The following is a 24,301-nucleotide window of genomic DNA, read 5'->3' as shown; positions in this document are numbered from 1 at the left end:
TTCATTCTGCTGTACAAGCTGACAGGCTTCAGAGAAATATTAGGAAGTGGGAGAAATCAAAACATTTCTCGCTAGGGAGATTGGACCTCGCTGACCGCAAAATACTACTCTTTGAGATGCAGTGGGTGCTGAACAATTTAGGTATCTAGATTTCCACGAGACACACACCTCAGACAAGTAGGGACACTGTAATATTGCCAGTATAATGGGGAGGGGGTTGGATGATTCTATTGCTTACTGGACAACACTGCTCTGTTTACTGGTGGGCAGGTTTGCACTGGCAAAAACTATACTGCGCCCTGGATGCCTTTATATTCTACAAAATATAACATGCTTGATACCAACAAAGGCACATAGATCAACTCCTGATCAAAAAAGTATCTTCAGGAACATTACACATATATTTGCCATGCTTGGGCTAATTTTGGCAAAAAACAGAGGCCCATAGTTATATCTTTTGGCGCAAACCAGCGCCGGCGCTGGTTTGCGTAAAAACTTTTACCGCCGGTTAACGCCATTCCTATGTGCCATGCAGGCCCCTTATTAAAGGAATGACGTTAGCCGGCACTGTGGACTGCTCAGAGTAAAAAAAAAATACTCAAACCAGGCAGCGCCGGCGCAGGGGAAAATGGGGGTTGTGCATCAAAAAATGGTGCAAGTCAGGTTTGAGGCATTGTTTGACGCACAACCCCCACTGAAATGACTCCTGTCTTAGCAAAGACAGGAGTCATGCCCCCTTGCCCAATGGCCATGCCCAGGGGACTTTTGTCCCCTGGGCATGGTCATTGGGCACAGTGGCATGTAGGGAGGCCCAAATTAGGCCCCCCTATGCCACTTTAACCCCTTCGCTGCCAGGCTTTTTCCCCTCCTGTGTCGAGCCTATTCTTGGCTATTTGGGGCAGTTCGTGCTTAGGCCGTCATAACTTTTTCTCCACATAAGCTAACCATGCCAAATTTGCGTCCATTTTTTCCAACATCCTAGGGAACCTCGAGGTATCCAGACTTTGTGAGTTCCCCTGAAGGAGACCAAGAAATTAGCCAAAATGCAAGGAAAATGTTTTTAAAAATGGGAAAAAAGGGCTGCAGAAGAAGGCTTGTGGTTTTTTCCCTGAAAAAAAGGCATCAACAATCGGTTTGTGGTGCTAAGATCACCATCTTCCCAGCTTTCAGGAAGAGGCAGACTTGAATCACAAAACCCCATTTTTCAACACATTTGCCATTTTACTAGGACATACCCCATTTTTACTATTTTTTGTGCTTCCAGCCTCCTTCCAGTTAGTGACAGAATTGGGTGTGAAACCAATGCTGTATCCCAGAAAGCTAAACATTTCTCAAAAGTAGACAATATTCTGAATTTAGCAGGGGGTCATTTGTGTAGATCCTACAAGGTTTTCCTACAGAAAATAACAGCTGAAATTAAAAAAAAAATTGAAATTGAGGTAAAAAACAAAAAGGCAAATTTTCTCTACGTTTTATTCAGTAACTTTTTCCTGCAATGTCAGATTTTCAAAAGCAATATACCGTTACGTCTGCTGGACTCTTCTGGTTACGGGAATATATAGGGCTTGTAGGTTCATCAAGAACTCTAGGTACCCAGAGACAATAAACAAGTTGCACCTTGCAACGGGTTTTCATTGTATACCGGTCACACAGCAATTAATTTGGTGAAATATAAAAAGTGAGAAATAGGTATCAAGAAAACCTATGTATTTCCAAAATGGGCACAAGATAAGGTGTTGAGAAGCAGTGGTTATTTGCACATCTCTGAATTCTGTGGTGCCCATACTAGCATGTGAATTACAGGGCATTTCTCAAATAGACATCTTTTTTTACACACTGTCTTACATTTGGAAGGAAAAAATGTAGAGAAAGACAAGGGGCAATAACACTTGTTTTGCTATTCTGTGTTCCCCCAGGTATCCCGATACAAATGGTACCTCACTTGCGTGGGTAGGCCTAATGCTCCCGACAGGAAACGCAACATGGACACATCACATTTTTACACTGAAATCTGATGTGTTTCTTGCAAAGTGCCTAGCTGTAGATTTTGGCCTCTAGCTCAGCCGGCACCTAGGGAAACCTACGAAACCTGCGCATTTTTTAAAACTAGACACCTAGGGGAAGCAGAGATAGGGTGACTTGTGGGGTTCTCCCCAGGTTCTGATACCCAGAATCATTTGCAAACCCCAAAATTTGGCTAAAAAACACTTTTTCCTCACATTTTGGTGACAGAAAGTTCTAGAATCTGAGAGGAGCCACGAATTTCCTTCCACCCAGCGTTCCCCCAAGTCTCCCGATAAAAATGGTACCTCACTTGTGTGGGTAGGCCTAGTGCCCGTGACAGGATATGCCCCAAAACACAACGTGGACACATCACATTTTCCCAAAGAAAACAGACCTGTTTTTTGCAAAGTGCCTAGCTGTGGATTTTGGCCTCTAGCTCAGTCGGCACCTAGGAAAACCTACCAAACCTGTGTATTTTTTAAAACTAGACACCTAGGGGAATCAAAATTGGGTGACTTGTGGGGCTCTCCCCAGGTTCTGGTACCCAGAATCCTTTGCAAACCTAAAAATTTGGCCAAAAAAACACTTTTTCCTCATATTTCGGTGACAGAAAGTTCTGGAATCTGAGAGGATCCACAAATATCCTTCCACCCAGCGTTCCCCCACGTCTCCCGATAAAAATTGTACCTCACTTGTGTGGGTAGGCCTACAGCCCGTGACAGGATATGCCCCAAAACACAACGTGGACACATCACATTTTCCCAAAGAAAACAGACCGTTTTTTTGCAAAGTGCCTAGCTGTGGATTTTGGCCTCTAGCTCAACCGGCACCTAAGAAAACCTACCAAAACTGTGCATTTTTTAAAACTAGCCACCTAGGGGAATCCAAGATGGGGTGACTTGTGGGGCTCTCTCCAGGTTCTGTTACCCAGAATCCTTTGCAAATCTCAAAATCTGGCCAAAAAACACTTTTTCCTCAAATTTCGGTGACAAAAAGTTCTGGAATCTGAGAGGAGCCACAAATTTCCTTCCAAGCAGCACTTCCCCAGGTCTCCCGATAAAAATGGTACCTCACTTGTGTGGGTAGGCATAGTGCCCGTGAAAGTTAATGTCCCAAAACACTATGTGGACACAGCAGAATTATCAAATACAAAACCACCTGTTTTTGGGGGGAGGAACCTGCGTTTTTGGTCCTGGCCTGGCCTCAGCAGCCATATAGGGAAAACTACCAAACCCAAACATTTCTGAAAACTAGACACCAGAGGCAATCCAGGGAGGTGTGACTTGCGTTGATTCCCCAATGTTTTCTTACTCAGAATCCTCAGCAAACCTAAAATGTAGCTAAAAAATCAAATTTTTCCCACATTTCTGTGTGGGATCACCGCACCAGGACAAATTTCCTACCATCCAATGTCTCCTGATAAAAATTATACCTCACTTGTGTAGGTGGGCCAAGTGCTTGTGACAGGGAAGAGCCACAAACATGTCGAAATTGAGGGGGAACCAAAGTGGGTCCAAAAGGCCAGTTTGAAAAAAAAAAAATTTAGGCTGACAAGTGCAGCAGAATTTTTATCAGTATAGATGAGACAATGCTGGGTGGTAGGAATTTTGTGGATTCCTGCAGATTCCGGAAGGCTCCATCACAAACATGTGGGGAAAATGTGTGATTTCCAGCAAAGTTGAAGGTTTGAAGGGCATTGTGGGTAAGAAAATGGGGCAGGGTGCCTGTGAAGCACACCACCCTGGAATCACCCAGATGTTTAGTTTTCAGATGTTTCTAGGTCTCATGGATTTTTCTACATGGCAGAGTCCCAAAGTCCATAAAGTGCAGCCCTCACCATTCAAAGTGGGACGATTCTGAGAGTTAGCCAAGCTCTCATGGCCCAAATGTAAAAAGAAAACCCAAAATAATCAAATGTCCTCTTGCTTGCCGTGGGATAAGATGTTTTAGTGTGCGGGGGAGAGCTGAAAGACTGTTACCCCCTTCAGTTGGGGTGGGGGCATAACCAGGCTCATACTGGTTGGTAGCCACCACCCCACTATTTATTTCTTAATTCCCTGGCATCTAGTAGACTTTCTGCCCGCCCAAGGTGTGGATCGGGGGCAATTGTCCCATCTGCCCACTGGTGGGCAGAACAACTTTGTCCCCATTTATTTGGGGAGGGGGTATGGGGTATTTGAAAAAAAAAATCTTCCCTGGTCTCTGGTGGGCTTTTTTCCCACCTTGGGGCAGATGGGCCTTCCAAAAATAAGCCAATCTGCCCCCAAGGGGGGCAGATATGGCCAACAGGAATGTGCCCCCATGGGGAGCGACCCTTGCACAATGGGCTGCCCCCCAAACAAAACACACACATAAACACACACCAATCCCTGGTGCCTAAGTGGTTTCTGCTCCCCCAAAGGGAAGAGAAATGGCCTAAAATAAATCCTCCCCAGGCAAGGGTCGCTCCCCTTGCTTGAAATTGGTGCAAAAAAAAATCCCCAGTGCCTAGAGGTTTCTGCCCCCTTGGGGGCAGATCGGTCTAATAAAAATAGCCTGATCTACCCCCAAGGGGGGCAGAAATGGCCTAAATACAATTCCCCCCCCCAGGGGTCGCTCCCCATCTGTAAAACAAAAAACTAAAAAATCCCTGGTGCCTAGTGGTTTCTGCCCCCCTTGGGGGAAGATTGGCCTCATAACAATAGGCCAATCTGCCCCCAGGGGGAGCAGAAATCGCCTAAATATAATTTGCCCCCTAGGGGAGCGACCCTTGCCTAAGGGGTCACTCCCCACCTCTAAAACACAAAACAAAACCAAAAACGATCCCTGGCGCCTAGAGGTTTCTGCCCCCAGGGGGGGCAGAAAAGGCCTTGAAATAAAATGCCCCACTGGGGAGCGACCCATGTTCCTAACTTAAAATAATCCCTGGTGTCTAGTGGGCATTTTAGCAGCCAGATCACTTCACGATCCTGCTGCTAAAATGCTCTAAGAGACTTCAAATTGAAGGAAATTAATTTCCTTCCCTTTGAAGCCTCTCAGGCCCCCATCACATGATCGGAAGAGAAATGCAAAAGCATTTCTCGTCCGATGAGGTCAGCGCGCGATCGCTCGCTGACATTCAAGGGGTGTAGTACTGAAAATTCTGGACCCGTGTTATAAACATCGTCGTATCACAACGATTTTGGTATCAGCAGACCGAGAATGATTAGAATAGTATGCGCAAGCATTGTATTCATATTCGGGTAACGAAATCACCTGAATATCAGAGTTTCCGTCTTGAACCCTCGTGTTCCATTTAAACGACAGCCATTTTGTGATTGCCCTCACATAGGCCAATGTCTAATGCTGAAAACGAGTCTGAAGGACACGTACACCTTTGCTGACTCCTCTGTGACCTGGGCAAGCTGACTCCACTGCCTGAAGCCAAACCTGTTCGGCCAGTTTCTTTCCCAGTGGCCGAATGAGATTAGTATCAAGGCACAACACATCATAAACCTTTCATCACACACAAACCATGCCTAATCTTACACACACCTGTCCCTGTTTCTTTCTTTATGACTTGCTTTACAAGGAGGAGGTGCCCGTTTTTATTGGGGGTCCGTCGATATCTGATGAAAGTACTAAGCCTTGCCGGGTAATTGATTGAGGGCTGGACAAACTGGAATATGGGCTTGTCATCATAAACCTGCTATTTCTTTGTAGTGAAAATATGTGAATGGTCAACTGTAATCCTGTTAAAACCCCAAAGGCTACTCACATGTTGCCTCTCTAGCTTTTCTCATTTGTTTAGGAATGTGACTGGTACAGCCCCTTGCATGCCTAGGGCATAATAAATTATATAAAAGGTCTGAGCTAAGACCATTTAGGGAGACTGCCTCTTTCAGTTGCTATAGGTCAGCTTCTGGGAGACGTAGTCTCACTCATTTGAGTTTAATAAAGATGTCTTTTCATATTTCAGCTTCTTTGCCAAGTTCTTTGTTATATTACCCTGAGAATGAAAATCTCTAGTACTTCATATGGCGCAGCCAAGGCGGGGCTCATCAGAGAAGTGACTTTCTGTGGGAGTGATCTTGTCAGGAGACTGAAATCTACTGAGGAGGACAGAACAGGATTCTACCAAGAAGGTACTCTGTGCGCAGGGATTCTGGAGATTCTTTGATTATGCAGCCCAGTATATTTCTGATCTTCCTGATTTTGATCCTCCACATGATGTCACTCCTGACTGAGAACCTTTTTGGCGTAAGTAAAAAAAAAAGACTGTTAGGTCATTTAGAACTTGGCAATTAGAATTTGGACAACTATTTGTTTGGTATAGCTTTGATAGGTTTGTATAGGTTTGTATACGCGAATTGCAATTTGTGTAGGCAGGTAATGAAGAGACTTTTTCTCCATCTGCTTTAGTTAAAGTATAAGTGGGTCGCTCCCAGTCCTTAGTTCTTTGGTCCTTTGGTTCTTAGTTTTTGGTTCTTGGTTCTTAGTATTGGTCCTTAGTTTTATTTGAAGATTGCAATTTTCAAAAACCGAGGGTCTCGTACATTTGCGAGTGTATCGATAGAGATAGCCCCTTGAAGTTTGAAGCTCGGTTAGTGAGCGAAGATGCCTAATCGTAGCAAATTTGGTACTTGGTTTGGTTTTTGGTGGCAACAGGGATTCCCGATTGGAGGATTCATGTCTGATACCTCCGATTGGAACTCCAACTTATGAGTTCTATTTTAAACACGGCGTGGGCCCCATCACGTTTAATAAAGTATGGGTCCGCTATTCTTGGAAATAAATGTATGTGAGGCTGTTTTTGCAGTTTTTTGGAACACTATTGAGAAAAGTTTTCTTTTCTCTTGTAAATATGATTTACAACTAGGATCTGCAAATGGTTCTGTAAGTAAATTGCGACGGCGCTATTTATGAAAAATGGCTAAAGCGCGCTGTATTGTGTGTCCTGAGTGTTTTCTGTTTATATCTGAAATGAGCTCAATGTATGTTTGTGGGTCTTCTTGATGTTTTCAGTTTGTTAAGTAAAATGTTGGTTAATTAATATTAAGTAGAAACTTAGAAAAAATCCAGAAATGAACCATGTAATGTGCTAACATAGCTATATGTTGCTCTTTAATTAATAGAATGAGCAATTGTGCACATATACAAAACTGCAGTTAAATGCTTAATAAATTAGAAAACACATTCAATAGATATAAATAGGGCCCCCCAAAAAAAAACGAAATTATCTATTTTTGCAAAAAAAAAAAAAAAAAATTTACAGCATTTATCTTAGATGCATTGTATTAGATGTTCACAGGCAAACTTTTCAGCTGCAGTATATTTGATAGGAATGTTCAATTCAGCCAGCACTTTCCCAGTTAAACACGGGTGGAATTTTGCATAACCTTCCTTTTAAATGAAAGTGGCGCAAAAATGTGACGCATTTCAAGTTAGGCTTATGCGCTTAGGCTTGTGAGTTAATGTATCCCAAATAATAGGCAAGGGATGCAGCTTGCTTTTATATGTGGAATTATCACACAAAAAAAAGAATAATTGGGTTTTTTTTTTAAAGAAAATTATTAATTATGGAAAAATTATTTTAAAAAATAAGTGCCTTTCAAAATCGTTTTTTAATATTTATAAAGCTTAATACCTATACTATGACCTCCTAGCATTAAAATTTAATTTAAGTTATGTTGCACCGCTAAAATGACATTTGTATGTGCAATTTTCCATTGGCGCAGGAGCAAACAAGCTCATTTCTATAAAGTATAAGTTAATATTTTCAATGGCTGACTCATGGATTGTGTAATAGACATTCTGGTAATGCATATTATGCAAGAAAATTGTAGGATATTGATTTTTTAATGCCTAAAATATCAAAGTCGATTTTGGGCAAAAGCACTGTTTAAACTGCATTTTCTTTCATTCAGAGTACTTTTTAAAGTGTCTCAGGCTTCAGTAAATGCATACATTTAGGTTTGATATATATTTGCAGGTTGTGCTTTCTTATGATTCAATGAGTCAATGTGCCAGTACAAAGGCTTGTTTTAATATCAAGGTTGAAGGTTCTAACTTCAGCTGGGCCTATTGAGACGTTCATTCATTCGAGGTTGATGAAATATGTACCATTGCATGGGATTGCAACAAGCATTTATTCTAACAACTGGTATGTGTGTTATTAAGGTTTGTGAATTATTCACAGTAAATGTAGTTTAATCATCTGGAAATAGAGATAATTTTTTTTAGCGCCTAAAAAGGAAAAATTATTTTTTAAAATAGAGTGAATTATTGCAGGTTAGAAGGAAAATAGGAAGGCCTACTGTCTTTGACAAATTCAGAGTGGCAGAAGCTAGGAGAGCTACAGAGGCTGGCTCAAGTCACGCTGCTGAGATGCTATCTTTAGTTTTCCCATAAACAATGGAGGAGGCTGTCATGTTGACACTTGTGACCTTTTAAATTAGGGCCTTGTCTCTGTGAAATGCAGAATGACCCTACGGGCCTCTAAAAGTGGGATTTCTGGTTTCTCCAGAAGAACATCAATACAATTAAAGAACTTAATTCCAAAGGGAGAATATAAAAAAAGGGGTTGGAGAATATAAAAAAAGGGGTTTCTTCGAAGGTCCCAGCATCATGTTAAATGCTCTGCAGAACTGATACATTTGTGTCTCCGCTCTAAAAAAATAAAATGATGCCTGCTAGTTGCTTTTATTTGACAGAAAACGAAGTGTTGCATTAAGTCTTAGACAGAAAATAAGATGCAGCCCTTTTCTAAAATTTTGAAGGCTACATGCCTTAATGAGAACGATTTGCCAATTAAGACTTATTTTTCACAGTGGAAATTGTAGGTGCCAAATTAATATGGAGTTTCAATGTAACAATTTTTACTTTTAGAAAGGTAAAACTAAGGTGGCTTGATGTTGCGAAGTAACTGATAAGAGGGTAACAGTTAAGTAATGGAAATTTATTTTCGTGTATTTGGTCATATCATGAATTGTTCTTGCTGGTCCTGTATGTTAGAAGAGAAACAGTAAAGTTATATTTGACAGCAGATTTCCATTGCCTGGTGATCTACTGTCAAAAGGAGGGTAAGGATTTTAAACCTGACAAATTAAACAGGCCCAAATATTGGGTTTTGGGCTGCAGGTTTACAGTGCATAAAGTACATGACATGGTGTTGTGTGTCACCGCTTATTCACACATGCTATTGTTTTGTCTATGCTTTTTGTGCTTGATACACAGCAAGTATATCTGATGGCTTGACGTTTTGTGCGTTTTTATTATTTTTTATTTGTTTTTTGCATGTTTGTTGCTGCTTTTGATACTATTACAAGCTCCCCTGTGTTGTGAGGGGATGGTCATGACGATGCCCATCGCTACGCAACAGTTGGTTGAACTTGTTCTGGTTACTAAATTCCACAGATAATGATATTTCATGCTGTGAACATAAGAGACAACACTTCACCAGTGCATGTCTATTTGGCTACAATGGTATTGAAGGAAAATAAAAAGAGATATACAGGATCAAAGTGTGTCACCTGCAGTTAGTCACGTTACTGCCCCTTCCCTTAAAGGAACAGGCAGCCCTACATTTATGTAGCCTTGATTGGACCTAAGGATGAAATTATAGATCTGTGACTCAAGGTGGCCTAATTTCTATATTACATTAGTTAATGATGTTCTGTTTCCTAAGTAGCATATGGCTTTTGTTCCTTAAAAGAAAACCAGGTTTTCATTTTTTCCTGAAGAAGGAACTGAAACATTAGCTAGGAGTACCGTATATGGTGTAGTCGCCAGCGGTAGAGTTAAAATGTGTGTAACGTTGTCCTTTGTGTATCACCCGTACTCTCGGTGTTGTGTCACATGCCTGACTATCACCCAAATAATTTTTTTTGTTCTTCCTATAGATTTTTTTTCTTTTGTTACTTCCCCTGACCAATGTCGCATCATGCTTAGTTATTGAGATTTTAGCTATGTCCTAGTCCCATTTCTCTTTTTCGAATTCCTTTCACCAGTCAGCCCTTTTATTATTATTGATGTATTGTTCAGGTTCACATTTCCAGACTGCAGTGATGTACCAGGGACCCCCATGTTATGTATAATTCCCTTTGGTATGACCAGACTGGTTTTCAAGAATTTGCCTTAGGCCTGCATCAATGTTTTCCAGCCTGACTGTCAGGGTAGCGATAGACTGGTTAACTGACTCAATATTATAGTAAGACAAGTTTTCCATCTCAATAGGAGATATCTTATGTTTACCTTTTTGAACATGACAAATTTTCAATGTCTATTTTAATTTGGTTTTCGGTTCCCTTCTGTTCCTGTTACTTTAATTTTTGGTGGGATCAGATGTGTCCTAATCATGCAAATGTCAGGACCCTCTAGTTCTTGTCTTTTTGTTTGCACATTTGACTATTAGCCTGTGTATTGCATAGTGCACCTGATGCACAGTTTTTAAAGGAAGGTTTCTACATGTCCCTGATAATCGGTATCATGTGATTTCTCTATTGAGATGTTCTAAGATAAGGAGGAACACCTAGACTTAATCATTGAGGAAAATATGTGTTTACCCCATTAGACAATGCCACTCTGTGAGGAAATCCATTCAGATAGAATTCTCATGTAGCTATAGAAGGCAGAGAATAATGGAAAGAACCCAATTAAAGATGCTAGAGACCCTGTTTTGCCCTTCTGCCTTTGTCTTTGTATTTTATGCCCATGGTGTATGGCTACTCCTTTGAAGATTGCAGACTACCTGCTTGCAGTCCCCTTGTTAAAAACCATGAACTGTTTTTTGTACTAAATTGAAGGAAACTAACAACTGTGGCACATTTCCTACGTCACTAGATTCTGCGGGTATCAAGTCATAATAACCTGTAGGACATTGATTTAAGCCTAATTCCCATCAGTGATAGCTACAGATGAAAGACGGACGTCTTGGCCCTACAGTCTCAGCACCCAGAAAGTAGCAAAGCTGGACAGCGATCGCCAGCGCATGGTATCGTACTTTCTCCATCAGACGGCGTTGGACATCACAAAACCAAAGTTTCAGTGTAAAAGAGCTAAAGAGAAGAATTCCTGTTGTTGATGGCAGAGCTGTTTTGAGGTTTCATTTCTCTACCTGTCATGTGCTGGTAACCTCTGACAGTGTGCAATCCCTTGAGCCCCTTGGCCTGCGTTTTGGCCACACACACCCTTTTCTTTGCTCCAACGGAAGAAGGGCAGTGCACCGGAGATTTCAAGTTTGGAAAAAGGCACTATATTGCGGTGTCCATGAAAGAGCAGCTTGAGCGTCCTCTGACACTAAATAATGAGTGTTGGAGTCTGAAAGTGCTGCTGAGCTTGAGCTATTTCCCAATTAATGGTGCTTGGGTCTGCACGAGATGATTTGTGCCCTTGATCAATGAAGAGCACATTGTTTGTAGTGTCTGCCACAGAGGAGAGACACTGGTGCATTGCTTTAAGACATTGAGACTTTCGAGTGAGCTGTGGGTGTTTGCCAGGAGGGCACTCCAACTAAGCAGTACTTTTCTCACGAAGAGGCCTGAATTGAGAGGCCCATGCGAAAGAAAACAAGAAAAGAAAATTTGATGGACAATAGAAGCCTGCCAGAGAGGCTTTTTGAACGGACTCTGGGCATAGTTGGGGCACAAGAGGTTTCCGTGTGATTGTATAGACTAGGTGTTAGGAGACTGATTGTTTTGCTGGCATTGTTTTAAAGTACTATTCTGTTTAGTAAAAGCAGAATAAAGTCCATTTTCTGTGGAAAGGGTACCCCCTTTTCACCTTACAGCATTGATGAGAGTCACCACTGTTCCACCTGAACATACAAAAATTACTGAAATGCAGAGGAGCCCTAAAAATGTTACTAGATAATTTTAGGATTTGCTTTTTGGTTAGGGTAGTGAAAAATTATTATTTAATTTGTAATAGTGGTCACTACTTTTTCCCGTTGTCTATATGTTCTTAATAACGTGTTTTCTAGTGTCTTTTAAACATGACGTTGTCATTTATGGGTGGGATTGTTTTTCTCTACTCAATTGACTTCTGCACCCACTTCCCAACCTATGTCTTTTCCTACTATTGTTTCTTTGCACTCTTTTCACCCTTTTCCTAAACATGAGCAGGTTAGAAGATCAGAATTCGTAAGCAATTCTTTTGTACAGCTTCTGCATCAACACTAGTTAGTAGTGAACATCACTAATTGTTGGGTGTGTGATCTTATGCCACCTACTGCAGATAGAGGTATTCCTTATTTTGTCCTTCCATATGTGGCCTTTTGTGCTACTTCATGTTCAAGGAGACCTGTCCAGAGAGAGTTACCAAGTACTAGAATTTTGCTCCAGCAACATCTCCATGGCTTTATGAATATAGACCTGGACTCAGATTAGCGTGAGTATAGGTTATTGCCTATGTAAGGGCAAAAGGAGGGTCTGTGGTACTGAAAATTCTGGACCCATGTTATAAACATCGTCGTATCACAACGATTTTGGTATCAGCAGACCGAGAATGATTAGAATAGTATGCACAAGCATTGTATTCATATTCAGGTAACGAAATCACCCGAATATCAGAGTTTCCGTCTTGAACCCTCGTGTTCCATTTAAACGACAGCCATTTTGTGATTGCCCTCACATAGGCCAAACGTCTAATGCTGAAAACGAGTCTGAAGGACACGTACACCTTTGCTGACTCCTCTGTGACCTGGGCAAGCTGACTCCACTGCCTGAAGCCAAACCTGTTTGGCCAGTTTCTTTCCCAGTGGCCGAATGAGATTAGTATCAAGGCACAACACATCATAAACCTTTCATCACACACAAACCATGCCTAATCTTACACACACCTGTCCCTGTTTCTTTCTTTATGACTTGCTTTACAAGGAGGAGGTGCCCGTTTTTATTGGGGGTCCGTCGATATCTGATGAAAGTACTAAGCCTTGCCGGGTAATTGATTGAGGGCTGGACAAACTGGAATATGGGCTTGTCATCATAAACCTGCTATTTCTTTGTAGGGAAAATATGTGAATGGTCAACTGTAATCCTGTTAAAACCCCAAAGGCTACTCACATGTTGCCTCTCTAGCTTTTCTCATTTGTTTAGGAATGTGACTGGTACAGCCCCTTGCATGCCTAGGGCATAATAAATGATATAAAAGGTCTGAGCTAAGACCATTTAGGGAGACTGCCTCTTTCAGTTGCTATAGGTCAGCTTCTGGGAGACGTAGTCTCACTCATTTGAGTTTAATAAAGATGTCTTTTCATATTTCAGCTTCTTTGCCAAGTTCTTTGTTATAGTACCCTGAGAATGAAAATCTCTAGTACTTCAGGGGATGTTGGGGGGTCGGGGTGGAAGGGGAAGGGCTTACCCTTCCATCCCTGCCTAGCGCTCCCTCTGAGCTCAGTGCCGAGGACGTAATGGTTACGTCCAGGGCACATGAGCACTGTGCCATGGGACGTAACCATTACGTCCGCAGCACAGAACCGGTTAAAAAAAAATGCTTACTTCAACTTACCTATACCTATAACTATACCTCAATTTACCATCCATGGGCATCCTCCAGGGGTGGGAGAGGGTGGCAGGGGGTGTCCCTGGGGGCAGGGAAGGGCACCTCTGGACTCCTTCCATGGTTAGAGACCATGGAAGTGAGTCCACAGGCCCCCTAACGCCTGCCCTCACCCAGGCATCACATCAGGCTGTGTACCGTTTTTTAAGCTCGCCCCCTCCTGTACATCAAAATTACGCAGGAGTATAAATAAGGCGCACAGGCCTTAAAGTCATTTTTTGGGCGGGAACGCCTACCTTGCATGTCATTAACGCAAGGCAGTTTCCTGCATCCAAAAAATGAAGCACACAGAGGAATTTTGACGTCCGCCGGCTCGGGCGTCAAAGTTTAAATATGGTTCACGGTTTGCACCGAATGTGCGTCACAATTTTTGGCGCACATTCGGCGCAAACAGAGTATAAATATGCCCCAGAATATACATTAGTCTCTCATCCCCACATTAGACCGTTGGCTAGCAAACATGTAAGAATTGGTGATAGCAGAGTAACTTTGCATGGTAACTGTGAGGACAAATGATACAATCACAAAAGACTAGGCATCTTGGAAAATGCTACAAATTTTTCTAGACCCTTCAGACACTAAACCACCTTAGAGTTGGAGTTGGAGAAGTACCCGTGAGAGGGTGATGTGTAAAGTGAGGGAGACTGAAAAGCAGATGCTAAAAAGTGTGATTCTTAGGCACAGGCAATGAAAGGCGAGAAGTTACCATAATAGATGAAGACAGGTAAGCTTACGAAGCCCTTCAGATTTACTATATATACATTAGGAAACAATTCCATGCCATAAATCAAATGATTCTCACTACTACTAATGTACTAGAGCAGTGTTTCCCAACCTGTGGTCTGGGGACCCCTGGGGGTCCGCGAAGCTTCCTCAGCGGGTCCGCGACTGCTTAGAAAATTAAATAATATTAACAGATTACGTCCCCAGCTTCCAGTAATGACTCAGTAGGGGGTCTCCAGAGTCCAATAATGATTCAGTGGGGGTCCCCAGGTTCCCATATTGATAAAGTAGGGGTCCACTGAAGTCAAAATGTTGGGAACCACTGTACTAGAGTGTATTTGATATATGATGACACCTACGTGTTGGTTCCTTGGACTATTTAGTGTAATTTGTGTTTGACCATTTTATGTGCAGATTGGGCCCGTAGATCGTTTTGAAACTTTCTTTCATTTCATCTGTGTCTCCTACAATGAACAGCATTGTTTGTAAGATGTCTAAACACTGTGCGTGAACAAACGAATGCTTATTTTATACACTGACGACAACAATGAAGATTAAAACTCAATAACGGGTATTTAAAAAAAAATCTATTTGATGTTTACACTGCCGTGAGATTTATTTATTTGTATGTTTAATACACAGAACACAAGAGTCTTTTATATTGTTGTGATATTTTTGATAGAAATATTCTGAATGTGTTCCTACTTAAGCTTCATTCAAATGGGACTGTAATGGGCTACGGGATTATTTACAGCTACTGCAGAGGAACATTCCATTGCAGCTGTTTCTTCTAGTGCAAATGCAACAATTGGTATGATTGTATGAGGAAAAAAATAACAACAATTCAGATAATTCTAGTGTTCCTAAAAAGACGTTGAAAAAATTGTTTACCGACAAGAAATAATGGATATGTCATCAAAACTTTATAGCAAACTCTTCTTGATACTTTGTGTATAAACGTACAGTTCTGCACATAAATAAAACTACAATAATTCCAGAAAATTGAAAACACACTTCAAACTATTGCCATCCTCCGCAAGAGTACTCAGATCGGCCAATAATAAAACTGCAGAATTCTCCAAACTGGGCTCTTGGCACCATCTCTCAACGTCCCTCTGATGATTCTACGATGATGCCAAGGCAATCAGAGTACTAGTCGGATCCCAGAAGCTGAAGAATACGAGCACTCACCATCTGGATGACGGATACCGGGCCAATGCTGTTCACATAGATATCCACATCGATGAATGTCGGCTTTACTGAAAAGAGAAAAAATGCCACATCGAATCAGATCTCCACACCAGGAAAGAGAGAGCTGGAAAGAGCAAACTGCACTAAAACATAATGCCAGAAATCAAGAAGAACTTGCTGGACCACTATAGCAAAAACTAGGCTGTATTGACTGCGTTTCAGAAGAAAAGTACAACTTCTTCGACGGAAAATGATCTCCAAATTCGTGCATAGACAAGATAAAATGTTAGGAGAATTCCTCGTACGTGGTTTCTCAAATTACCTCTTTGTTTATCTTTTGCTCATGTCATGATCCTTTCTATAGCATGAGATGCAAATGTAGACATTGACTCGTGGGGTTCTGTTCTATAAAGGCAGTCTTATTTCATGCTATGTTATTTCATGCTATACGATGTTATATTATTAAGCATTTGTATATTCTGTTCTGCAACTTGTGAAGCCCCATAAAGTACCACAAGCAGTTTCGTTTGTCTTCTACCTCTGAAGCTATGTTATCGTGAAATGAAGGGCAGGGAGGCCTGGAGCACTGATTGCCTTGATAACACCCATCGCAGGTGTAACTCTTACAAATTGTTTCTGGAACCTCCTAATGACACCTACAGATTTATTTTTGTTGACGGTTTCATTTATTATAAAAGAAACAACCATTAGATCAGTTCCCCATTAAGGGTTTTCAGGTCAAAAAGCTAGATAAAGGATTAACCCTATGGCCTAGATTTACTAAATTGTCATGCAGCAGCAGAAAATGCGTGAGAAGGAGAGAGCAGGAGAGCATGATGTTTACAGAAATGTGGCACTCTCCTCCCCTTTCTTTAGGCTGACACAGACATCTGCTGCTGTGTGTCACACACACACATTTGCACCATGGTGCAAGGGTTTCTGCAAGAGTCTAGCATAGGTCTTGTACGGAAAGGATACCTTTTCAGTACAGAATACTATGCTTAGACTGACTTTAAAACGTTTCCCATTTTGGATGTGCCCTGTACAGTGCAGCTCGCATGCAAAGTCGGAAAAGAATGGAGGAATAATAGCATTTCCCTGTGATGGTGCCCAGGTGGAATGGGTACAAATTTTGATCCAAACCCTTTCCTTTTCTTAGTAAATAGGGTTTTGGATAAAAAACCATGGGTGGTTGCATGGAAATGCTAATGCACCACACGTGGAACACCCCCTTTGTGCTAAGTAATGAAAAGCAGCGCGATGCCCTGCTTTGCATTACTTTTAAGTACCGTAATTTTTCAGCACAAAACAACGTTTGCGTTGGAAACTAAATAGATGAAAAAAAAGAAAATTGCATTGATTTGTGTCACTTTTGTGATTCACACACAGCATAAAATCTTAGTAAATATACCCATAAGGTGCCCTGAAACGAGTTGCACAACTCACAAGCTTGTACTTCTCCCCTATATAACTTTCACCAGGTGTTACTTGGCAAACCTTGTGCGAGAAAGAAAGGCAGGTCAGTGGCATATGTTAATAGCAATCCAGGAACAAAAGCTCTTTCAGACTCCTGACTGGGACTACATTGCACCTCAGGAAAATGGTAGTATTGTTTTCTACGCAAGTTTCAACGTTTCAAAGAAAACATCGCATGCAGTGATGAGTGAGATGTGGTCTTCTATGAAGACCCAGAGAGGAGTGAGGCTCCACTAGTCACAATTCCAGACAAGGGGTTAAAGAATGTTCATTCAGTCATGTGCTTTTCACATTACACTGTGGGTATTGCTCATATAAATTCGAGATTCTGCCATGGATTTATTGGCATAAAAGGGATATTGTGGATATTGTCTTTAATAAATTTTGATCACACTAAAACAGTAAATATTGGCTGATGTATTTTGGTTTACAGAAAAGGCAGGAAATGAAGTAATGGTTGCCTACTCAAGAGTCCCAGACTGACCCAATGTGCAGAATATGGAGAGGGACAACATAAAGAAAATATCTTTAAGATGAAATGTGAAATTTTGCTGATTGAAGACACATCCTATCTCTTTTAAGGAGAGCACTGAAAGGTTTACCATCATTAGAAAATGCACTTCTTAAATTTTGAATTTATTCCTCTGGACAACTGCTACCTTTTGATAAATTATGAAGACATAAAGGATAGCAAATTTAAATAAGATTATAATCTATTAAAGACTAACAGCGACATAGGATCACCAAGCCTCCGACCTAGGGGCAATGTGTGGGTTAGGACTAGCTTAAACATATAAGAGATCCTCAACTCCATCCACATATGTCCATTCCAAGATAGCAAATGCGGCATCAGTGGGGTAATATCATGATTAGGTCACGTGGGATTAATTTCTACCATGGTTACAGACTAGTTTGGTTTTGTTGTGTGGGTAAGAGACCCAAATTTAGGGGAATATTTGCAAGCCCCTAGCACCACCATGCACCTCCCTAGCGTAATTTGTTTTTATGTTAAGGTGACGTTAAGAAGGCCTTTCTCCTGAGCTTGCATTGCGCCACTTTGTGAAACCTTGTGCCACATTTTGCCTGTGCCAAGAACAATATCTGCAAGAGGATGTTCCAGAGCAGAGAGACCTGAAAACATAGCACAGTAAAATTTGCAACATTTCACTGTGCCATTTTTTTCATCATTTTTAACACCTGCTCAGAGCAGGTGTTAAAATGACTCAGGGCAATATCACAAAATAAAATGATGGACAGAGTGTTGAAACTTTTCAAACACCGGCAGTCACAGATCTGGGTTTAATCCATTGTTATTTTGCTTGCCATGTCACCCCAGTTAGGACCCAACTATATGCAAATCAGTCTTGACCCTGCCCCCAATGGGAGCAGTCCAGCCCAAACTGCCAAGTCAGGTTCTCCCTGGACAGGATTCAACCATCCTCGGACCGGTTTCAGGGTATCACTCTACATCAGCCAGACTAGCTTGAATCCAGTGGTGCAGCAAACAAGGGACCCAAGTATAGGCATACCCTAGCCAGTTAGAGCACACAAATCAATATCACAAAATAAAATGATGGACGAGTGTTGAAACTTTTCAAACACTCACCCCCATTCACAGATCTCAGTTTAATCCATTGTTATTTGCTTTCCACATCACCCCAGTTCGGACCCAGCTATAGGCAAATCAGTCTTGACCCTGCTCCCAATGGGAGCATTCCAGCCCAAACTGCCAAGCCAGGTCCTCCCTGGACAGGATTCAAGCATCCTGGGACCGGTTTCAGGGCATCACCCTTCATAAAATGACTCAACCATTTTAATCAATGGGCCTCCCTGTGCTTTGCTGCGCTAGCATCAACATTTTTGATGCTAAGGCAATAAAGCACCACAATAGCATCAAAAATGTTGATGCTTTTGTTCCAACAACTGCCATGGTGTCCCTTAGAGGCATATATACAAGAAAGTGGTGCATCAGTCCTGATGCGCCACTTTTCTTGCGTAGCCCTGAGCTCCCCTAACGACACAATTTGTTCGCAATATTTAGAATACAGAGCACCATGGTGCACGTTAGGACAATAGCATCAAAAATGTTGATGCTGCTGTGGCCCTTTCAGGATCAGCACCCAAAATTATGGTGCTCATCCTGCAAACTCAAGGGAGGCCCATTGAAAACAATGTCAACGTCACTTTAATGCCTGCTCATGCAGGCATTAAGAAGTACACTCAAAATGGTGCAGTGAATACCTGTAAATTTCACTGCACCATTTTTACAGGCATCCCTGCATGGTAACACCCCCCTTACATACATTATGCCTGGCGCAGGCATAATGTGATACAAGGGGTTACAAAGTGGTGCAATCCTTGCATTGCACCACTTTGCAAATATGGCAGAGGGGAATGACCATTTTAACACCACATTAGCATAAAAAAATGGCGCTAGTGTGGCTAAAGAATGAGCTAGGGGCTTGTAAATATGCCACTTGGTATCTGAATATGTCTGTCTCCCCTCTTTACATATTTGTTTATGCCACCAATTAGCTAAGAGGATGTGGTTGAGTTGCAGTGTGCACTTGAGTCAAATGTGTTCATTCGAGTTTTCTTCCGTTATGGGTGAAAAACTATTTTATTGAGGGTATTTGGAGGCAATCATCCTGTGTAAATGATCCTTGACGCCGTGTATCACAAAATGCAATTTTGATAGGCAGGCCGACATTATGCCATAATGTTAGACCTTTCATCCTTGCCGTGGTCTCCCTTAACTTTTTGCCTCTGTTTCCCAGGTTGTTGATGTGTGCTGGACTCTGATTTTGCTGCTTTTGTTACTCTGGGCACTTTACCACTGATAACCAGTGGTAAAGTGCTCCTTTACAAAATGTGTATGCAATTGGCTTATCCATGATTGCCATTTTGATTTACCAATAAGTCCCTAGTACAGTGCACTAGAGGTGCCAGGACCTGTAAATCCTACTAGTGGGCCTGCAGCACTGGTTGTGCCACCCACACAAGTATCTCTGTAATCAAGTCTCAGACCTGCACTGCAGTGTCTGTGTGTGCAGTTTTAACTGTAAATTCGACTTGGCAAGAGTATCCAATTGCCAGGCCTAAACCTTTGCTTTTCTTGCTTATACCATTTCTGTGACTCTCATAGGTTAACACGGGGCTACCTCTAAATCTGATTAAAGTGTAGATTCCCCTTGGAAGCGGATGCACATGTGGAGTTTGGGGTCTCTGAGCTCACAATTTAAAAATACATCTTTTAGTAAAGTTGATTTTAAGATTGTGTGTTCGAAAATGCTACTTTTAGAAAGTGGCCATTTTCTTGCTTATACCATTTCTGTGACTCTGCCTGTTTGTGGATTCCCTGTCTGGGTCAGTTTGACAGTTGGGCTGGTTGCACCGCACACTAGACAGTGACACAAAGGGAGCTGGGGTGTAGTCTGCATTTCCTGATGAGCCATCTGTGCTAGGAGGGAGGGGAGGAGTGGTCACCCACACCTGAAAGGGCTGCGCCTGCCCTCACACAATGCAGTCTCCAACCCCCTGATGAGTGTCTGGGGCCTGGCCTGGGCAAGGCAGGAGTTCACATTCAAGAGAGACTTTGCTTTGAAGTAGGCCTACATCAAAGGAGAAATTGGGTATAAGAAGGGCACCCAAAACCACAGACTTTAGAACACTTCTGGAAACCAAGAGGAACCTCTGCTTGGAGAAGAGCTGAAGAGCTGATGAAGAAGAGCTGCCCTGCCTGTGACTGTGCTTTGTGGAGCTATCCTGCAGTTGCTGCTTCTGCCAGAGTAAGAGGGCAAAGACTGGACTTTGTGTGCCTTCCATCTTGTGAAGGTCTCCAAAGGCTTGATTTAGAGCTCGCCTCCTGTTGTTTGAAGACTCAGGGACAGCAAAGACTTCTCTCTGCCAGCACCTGGAGTCTCTGGAGAGACTCCCACTCTGCCCTGTGGTGCCCATCCAGTTCCTGGGACCCTGAAAGGAGAAGCTGGCAGCCTAAGAGGAAGAAATCCATGCACAGAACGCCATGCTGGGAAAAGATTGACGTGACTCCGACCCGTGGCTGAAAAATCAGCGCAGCGCCGGCTTCGTGGCTAAAAATCGGCACTCGTCTGCAACGCGACCGGAAGATCAACGCATGGAGCTGGGGAAACGACATGCAGCATCGCTGACTGAGGCTGGTGAGATCGCAACCTATGCTGCATGATTTTCGGGTCATCGTGCGGCTGGATTTCCAACGCCAGTACCGCTGGGCGTGTAAAAACAACGCAAGGCCTGCCTGGACCCGAGAGTACTGACAGGATTGATGCATCGCTCTACTGCAGAGAGAAGAAACGACGCACCCGACCCGACGAAAGCAGAAACAATGCACGGTCTCGCTTGTGAGTGAAATTGACGCATCGCAAGCCCTTTTTGACGCACACTTGCCCTTGCAGGGTATTTTAGACGCACCGAAGGTACATTTTCACGCTAACAGTGTTAGTTTGTGTTTAAAACCACATGAAGACTCTTTTTGCTTTTTAATTGATAACTTGACTTGTGTATTGTGGATTTTTGATGTTTTGGTCGTAGTTTGTTTAGATAAATATTTCCTATTTTTCTAAACCTGTGTTGTGTCATTTGGTAGTGTTTTGATTAAGTTACTGTGTGTGTTGGTACAAATACTTTACACCTAGCACTCTGAAGTTAAGCCTACTGCTCGTGCCAAGCTACCAATGGGGTGAGCGTGGGTTAGCTGAGGGTGATTATCTTTTACCCTGACTAGAGTGAGGGTCCTTGCTTGGACAGAGGGTAACATGACTGCCAACCAAAGGCCCCATTTCTAACACATAATATATGGGATAGGCATTTTGGCCCATATGTACGAAAGATCCATTTTGCATTTTCTACATAGTGAATAATAAGAAATCGCTATTTAGAAAATGGAAAAGGGAATGTAAGAGATTTCCTAATAGTGTACTGTAGAGTCGCACTTCCTAGTAGGAAATTGCAATTTTGGAAATGCAAAACGTTCCCTAACTATGATGGCAATAGCATGTCCTGAGTGCCTGTTCCGCATTTAGGAAATGCTTTGTACATGTGCTTAGGAAATCACAAATAGGAAATCCCTATTTCTGATTTTCTATTTTGGTAATCACATTTCTTAACAAGCTGAAATAGTGATTCAGCCCATTAAGAAATGCTAAATGACTTCGTCCATATGGGCCTTTGTCCTTGTCTTTGCTCTCTGTCTCTCAGCACAATGTGATACAAGAAACAGGAGAATATTTTTCATTTAGGAGACAGAAAAATATGTAAATATTTAAATGAACCTCATAAGTAATGTGTGACTTTCCCCTGTAGAGCAACAATAAGCTAACCTCGTTTTCTTTTTGGTTTACATGCACATTTTCAACTATTGTTTTCAGGAACAACTGAGTCTTGTTGTGAAAGTTTTACCTTGTTTTGCTCTTGTAAGTTATTTTGCTTTCTCCTTTGAATTAGCATGCCAAATGTGGGTATTACTCAGTTTGGTTTACTAACTTCCATATAATTAATTTGCAAAGTAAGTTAATATCTTCATTTGGCCATATGAGCAATGGAGTCTGATGAGCAATTCCAGATGCATGAGGTTTAGGACTTCTGAAAATGGTTTAGCAGACCCATTTTAACTTAACCAAGGAGTGCAAAGTGGCCAGATTACCAGCAGTGAAAGTGTGAGTCTTCCTTTGTGAATCAGGCCCAGTGTCAACATTGAAACTCCTTACCAATTACAAGGTAAAGATGGTGACAAAGAAGTACTTTCCATTCCTTGTGTCCTTCGTGCAATACCCAAGGAATATTACTCTGCACTTGTAAGTCAGTAACCTTTTGCAGAGCTGAAGTTGTCTGTGAGTAACAGTTTCCTCTGTGGGAATGACAGTTGTGGTTATAGAGGTGATTGCTCCTATCAACAACCCTTTCGCCAACTGCTACTTTTTGCTGGCTTAATGACATTTTGTAAATGTGCAGGCAGAGATGAAGAGTAGCAGTCGCTCGCAGGCCTCTATCTTCGCATTCACATTTGTTCTCAAAGAATTGTGGAAGAAATCCTGTCTCATCCATTTCATGGAGGCAACATTCTTGAAAATCAATGAACCAAACTCTTAGTTCTGTGCTGAAGTGATACATAGATGACAGTGCAAAGACTTGGTGAAGTTGCATCAAATGTATTAAAAGTGCTTTACAATGCAGTGTCGGTGATGTAGTAGTATCACTGATAATGTATCTAGAACCTAGTTTTTTTTTTACCCCATTGACATTTAAATACAGGGGGCATTAACTTAAATGGCAGAAAGTGCAGCATTAGATTGGGATGATTGCTGCCATTCATGTAATGGTAACACAGCCCTTATTTGTGCTTTTGAGCTCAGTGCATATCCATAGCTCCTGTTTGTAGTTGTAAGAAAGTGGATTATTATTTGGGGTGACAGATAATAACACTAACTTGTAAGGTGAACCCCAAAGTCACTAAATTAACCTGAGGCCATACTGCCAGCTATGCATAGAGCAGAAAGGATTAATTTAGGGCAACATGTAAGGTATATAGTACCTAAACAGTAATAAAGCCAAATGAAAAAACAATAAACATTTTTCTTTAAATTTGAAAAAGAGATTAAAGCTAAAAAAACGAAATGACACAGAATTGCCAAAAACTCAATAAGGGCAAACAGAGATATTGGTTTGTAGAGTTTTAAGTGAGAACAGCACCAAAAAGCACTAAACCCCAATGATTATCTATGGTCATGGTAGACCAGAATCTAAATGCAATTTTAGACAGTTACCAAGGGCAAAAACACCAAACAAGACTGCCCAGTCAAGGACTTTGGGGGTCATTCTGACCCTGGCGGTAATTACCGCCATGGCGGAGGTCGGCGGTAGCACCGCCAACAGGCTGGCGGTGCACCGCTGGGCATTCTGACCGTGGCGGTTCAGCCGCGGCCAGAAACGGAAAGTCGGCGGTGTCCCGCCGACTTTCCGCTGCCCTTGAGAATCCTCCATGGCGGCGGAGCGCGCTCCGCCGCCATGGGGATTCTGACACCCCCTACCGCCATCCAGTTCCTGGCGGTTCTCCCGCCGGGAACAGGATGGCGGTAGGGGGTGCCGCGGGGCCCCCGTAAGAGGGCCCCAAAAAGAATTTCAGTGTCTGCCTAGCAGACACTGAAATTCGCGACGGGTGCAACTGCACCCGTCGCACCTTCCCCCTCCGCCGGCTCAATTCTGAGCCGGCGTCCTCGTGGGAAGGGTGTTTCCCGCTGGGCTGGCGGGCGGACTTTCGGCGGTCGCCCGCCAGCCCAGTGGGAAAGCCAGAATGACCGCCGCGGTCTTTTGACCGCGGAGCGGTCTTTCGGCGGGAACCGCGTGGCGGGCGGCGACC

General features: G+C 42.4%; 1 protein-coding gene across 2 annotated transcripts in view; it reads right to left on the bottom strand.

Moving 5' to 3' along the window:
- Positions 1-24,301, bottom strand: part of LOC138265768 (gamma-aminobutyric acid receptor subunit gamma-4) — a 1,864,369-nt gene that overhangs the window by 1,403,120 nt on the left and 436,948 nt on the right. For both annotated transcript variants that reach the window (XM_069213790.1, XM_069213798.1), the window contains exon 3: positions 15,433-15,500. In XM_069213790.1, coding sequence (XP_069069891.1) covers positions 15,433-15,500 — 68 coding nt within the window. The remainder of the gene's footprint in view (positions 1-15,432; positions 15,501-24,301) is intronic.

The sequence above is a fragment of the Pleurodeles waltl genome, chromosome 2_1 (assembly GCF_031143425.1).
Source record: "Pleurodeles waltl isolate 20211129_DDA chromosome 2_1, aPleWal1.hap1.20221129, whole genome shotgun sequence".
Lineage (NCBI taxonomy): Eukaryota > Metazoa > Chordata > Amphibia > Caudata > Salamandridae > Pleurodeles > Pleurodeles waltl.
Note: the sequence above shows the minus strand (reverse complement) of the source record. Positions and strands in the feature narration are given on the sequence as shown.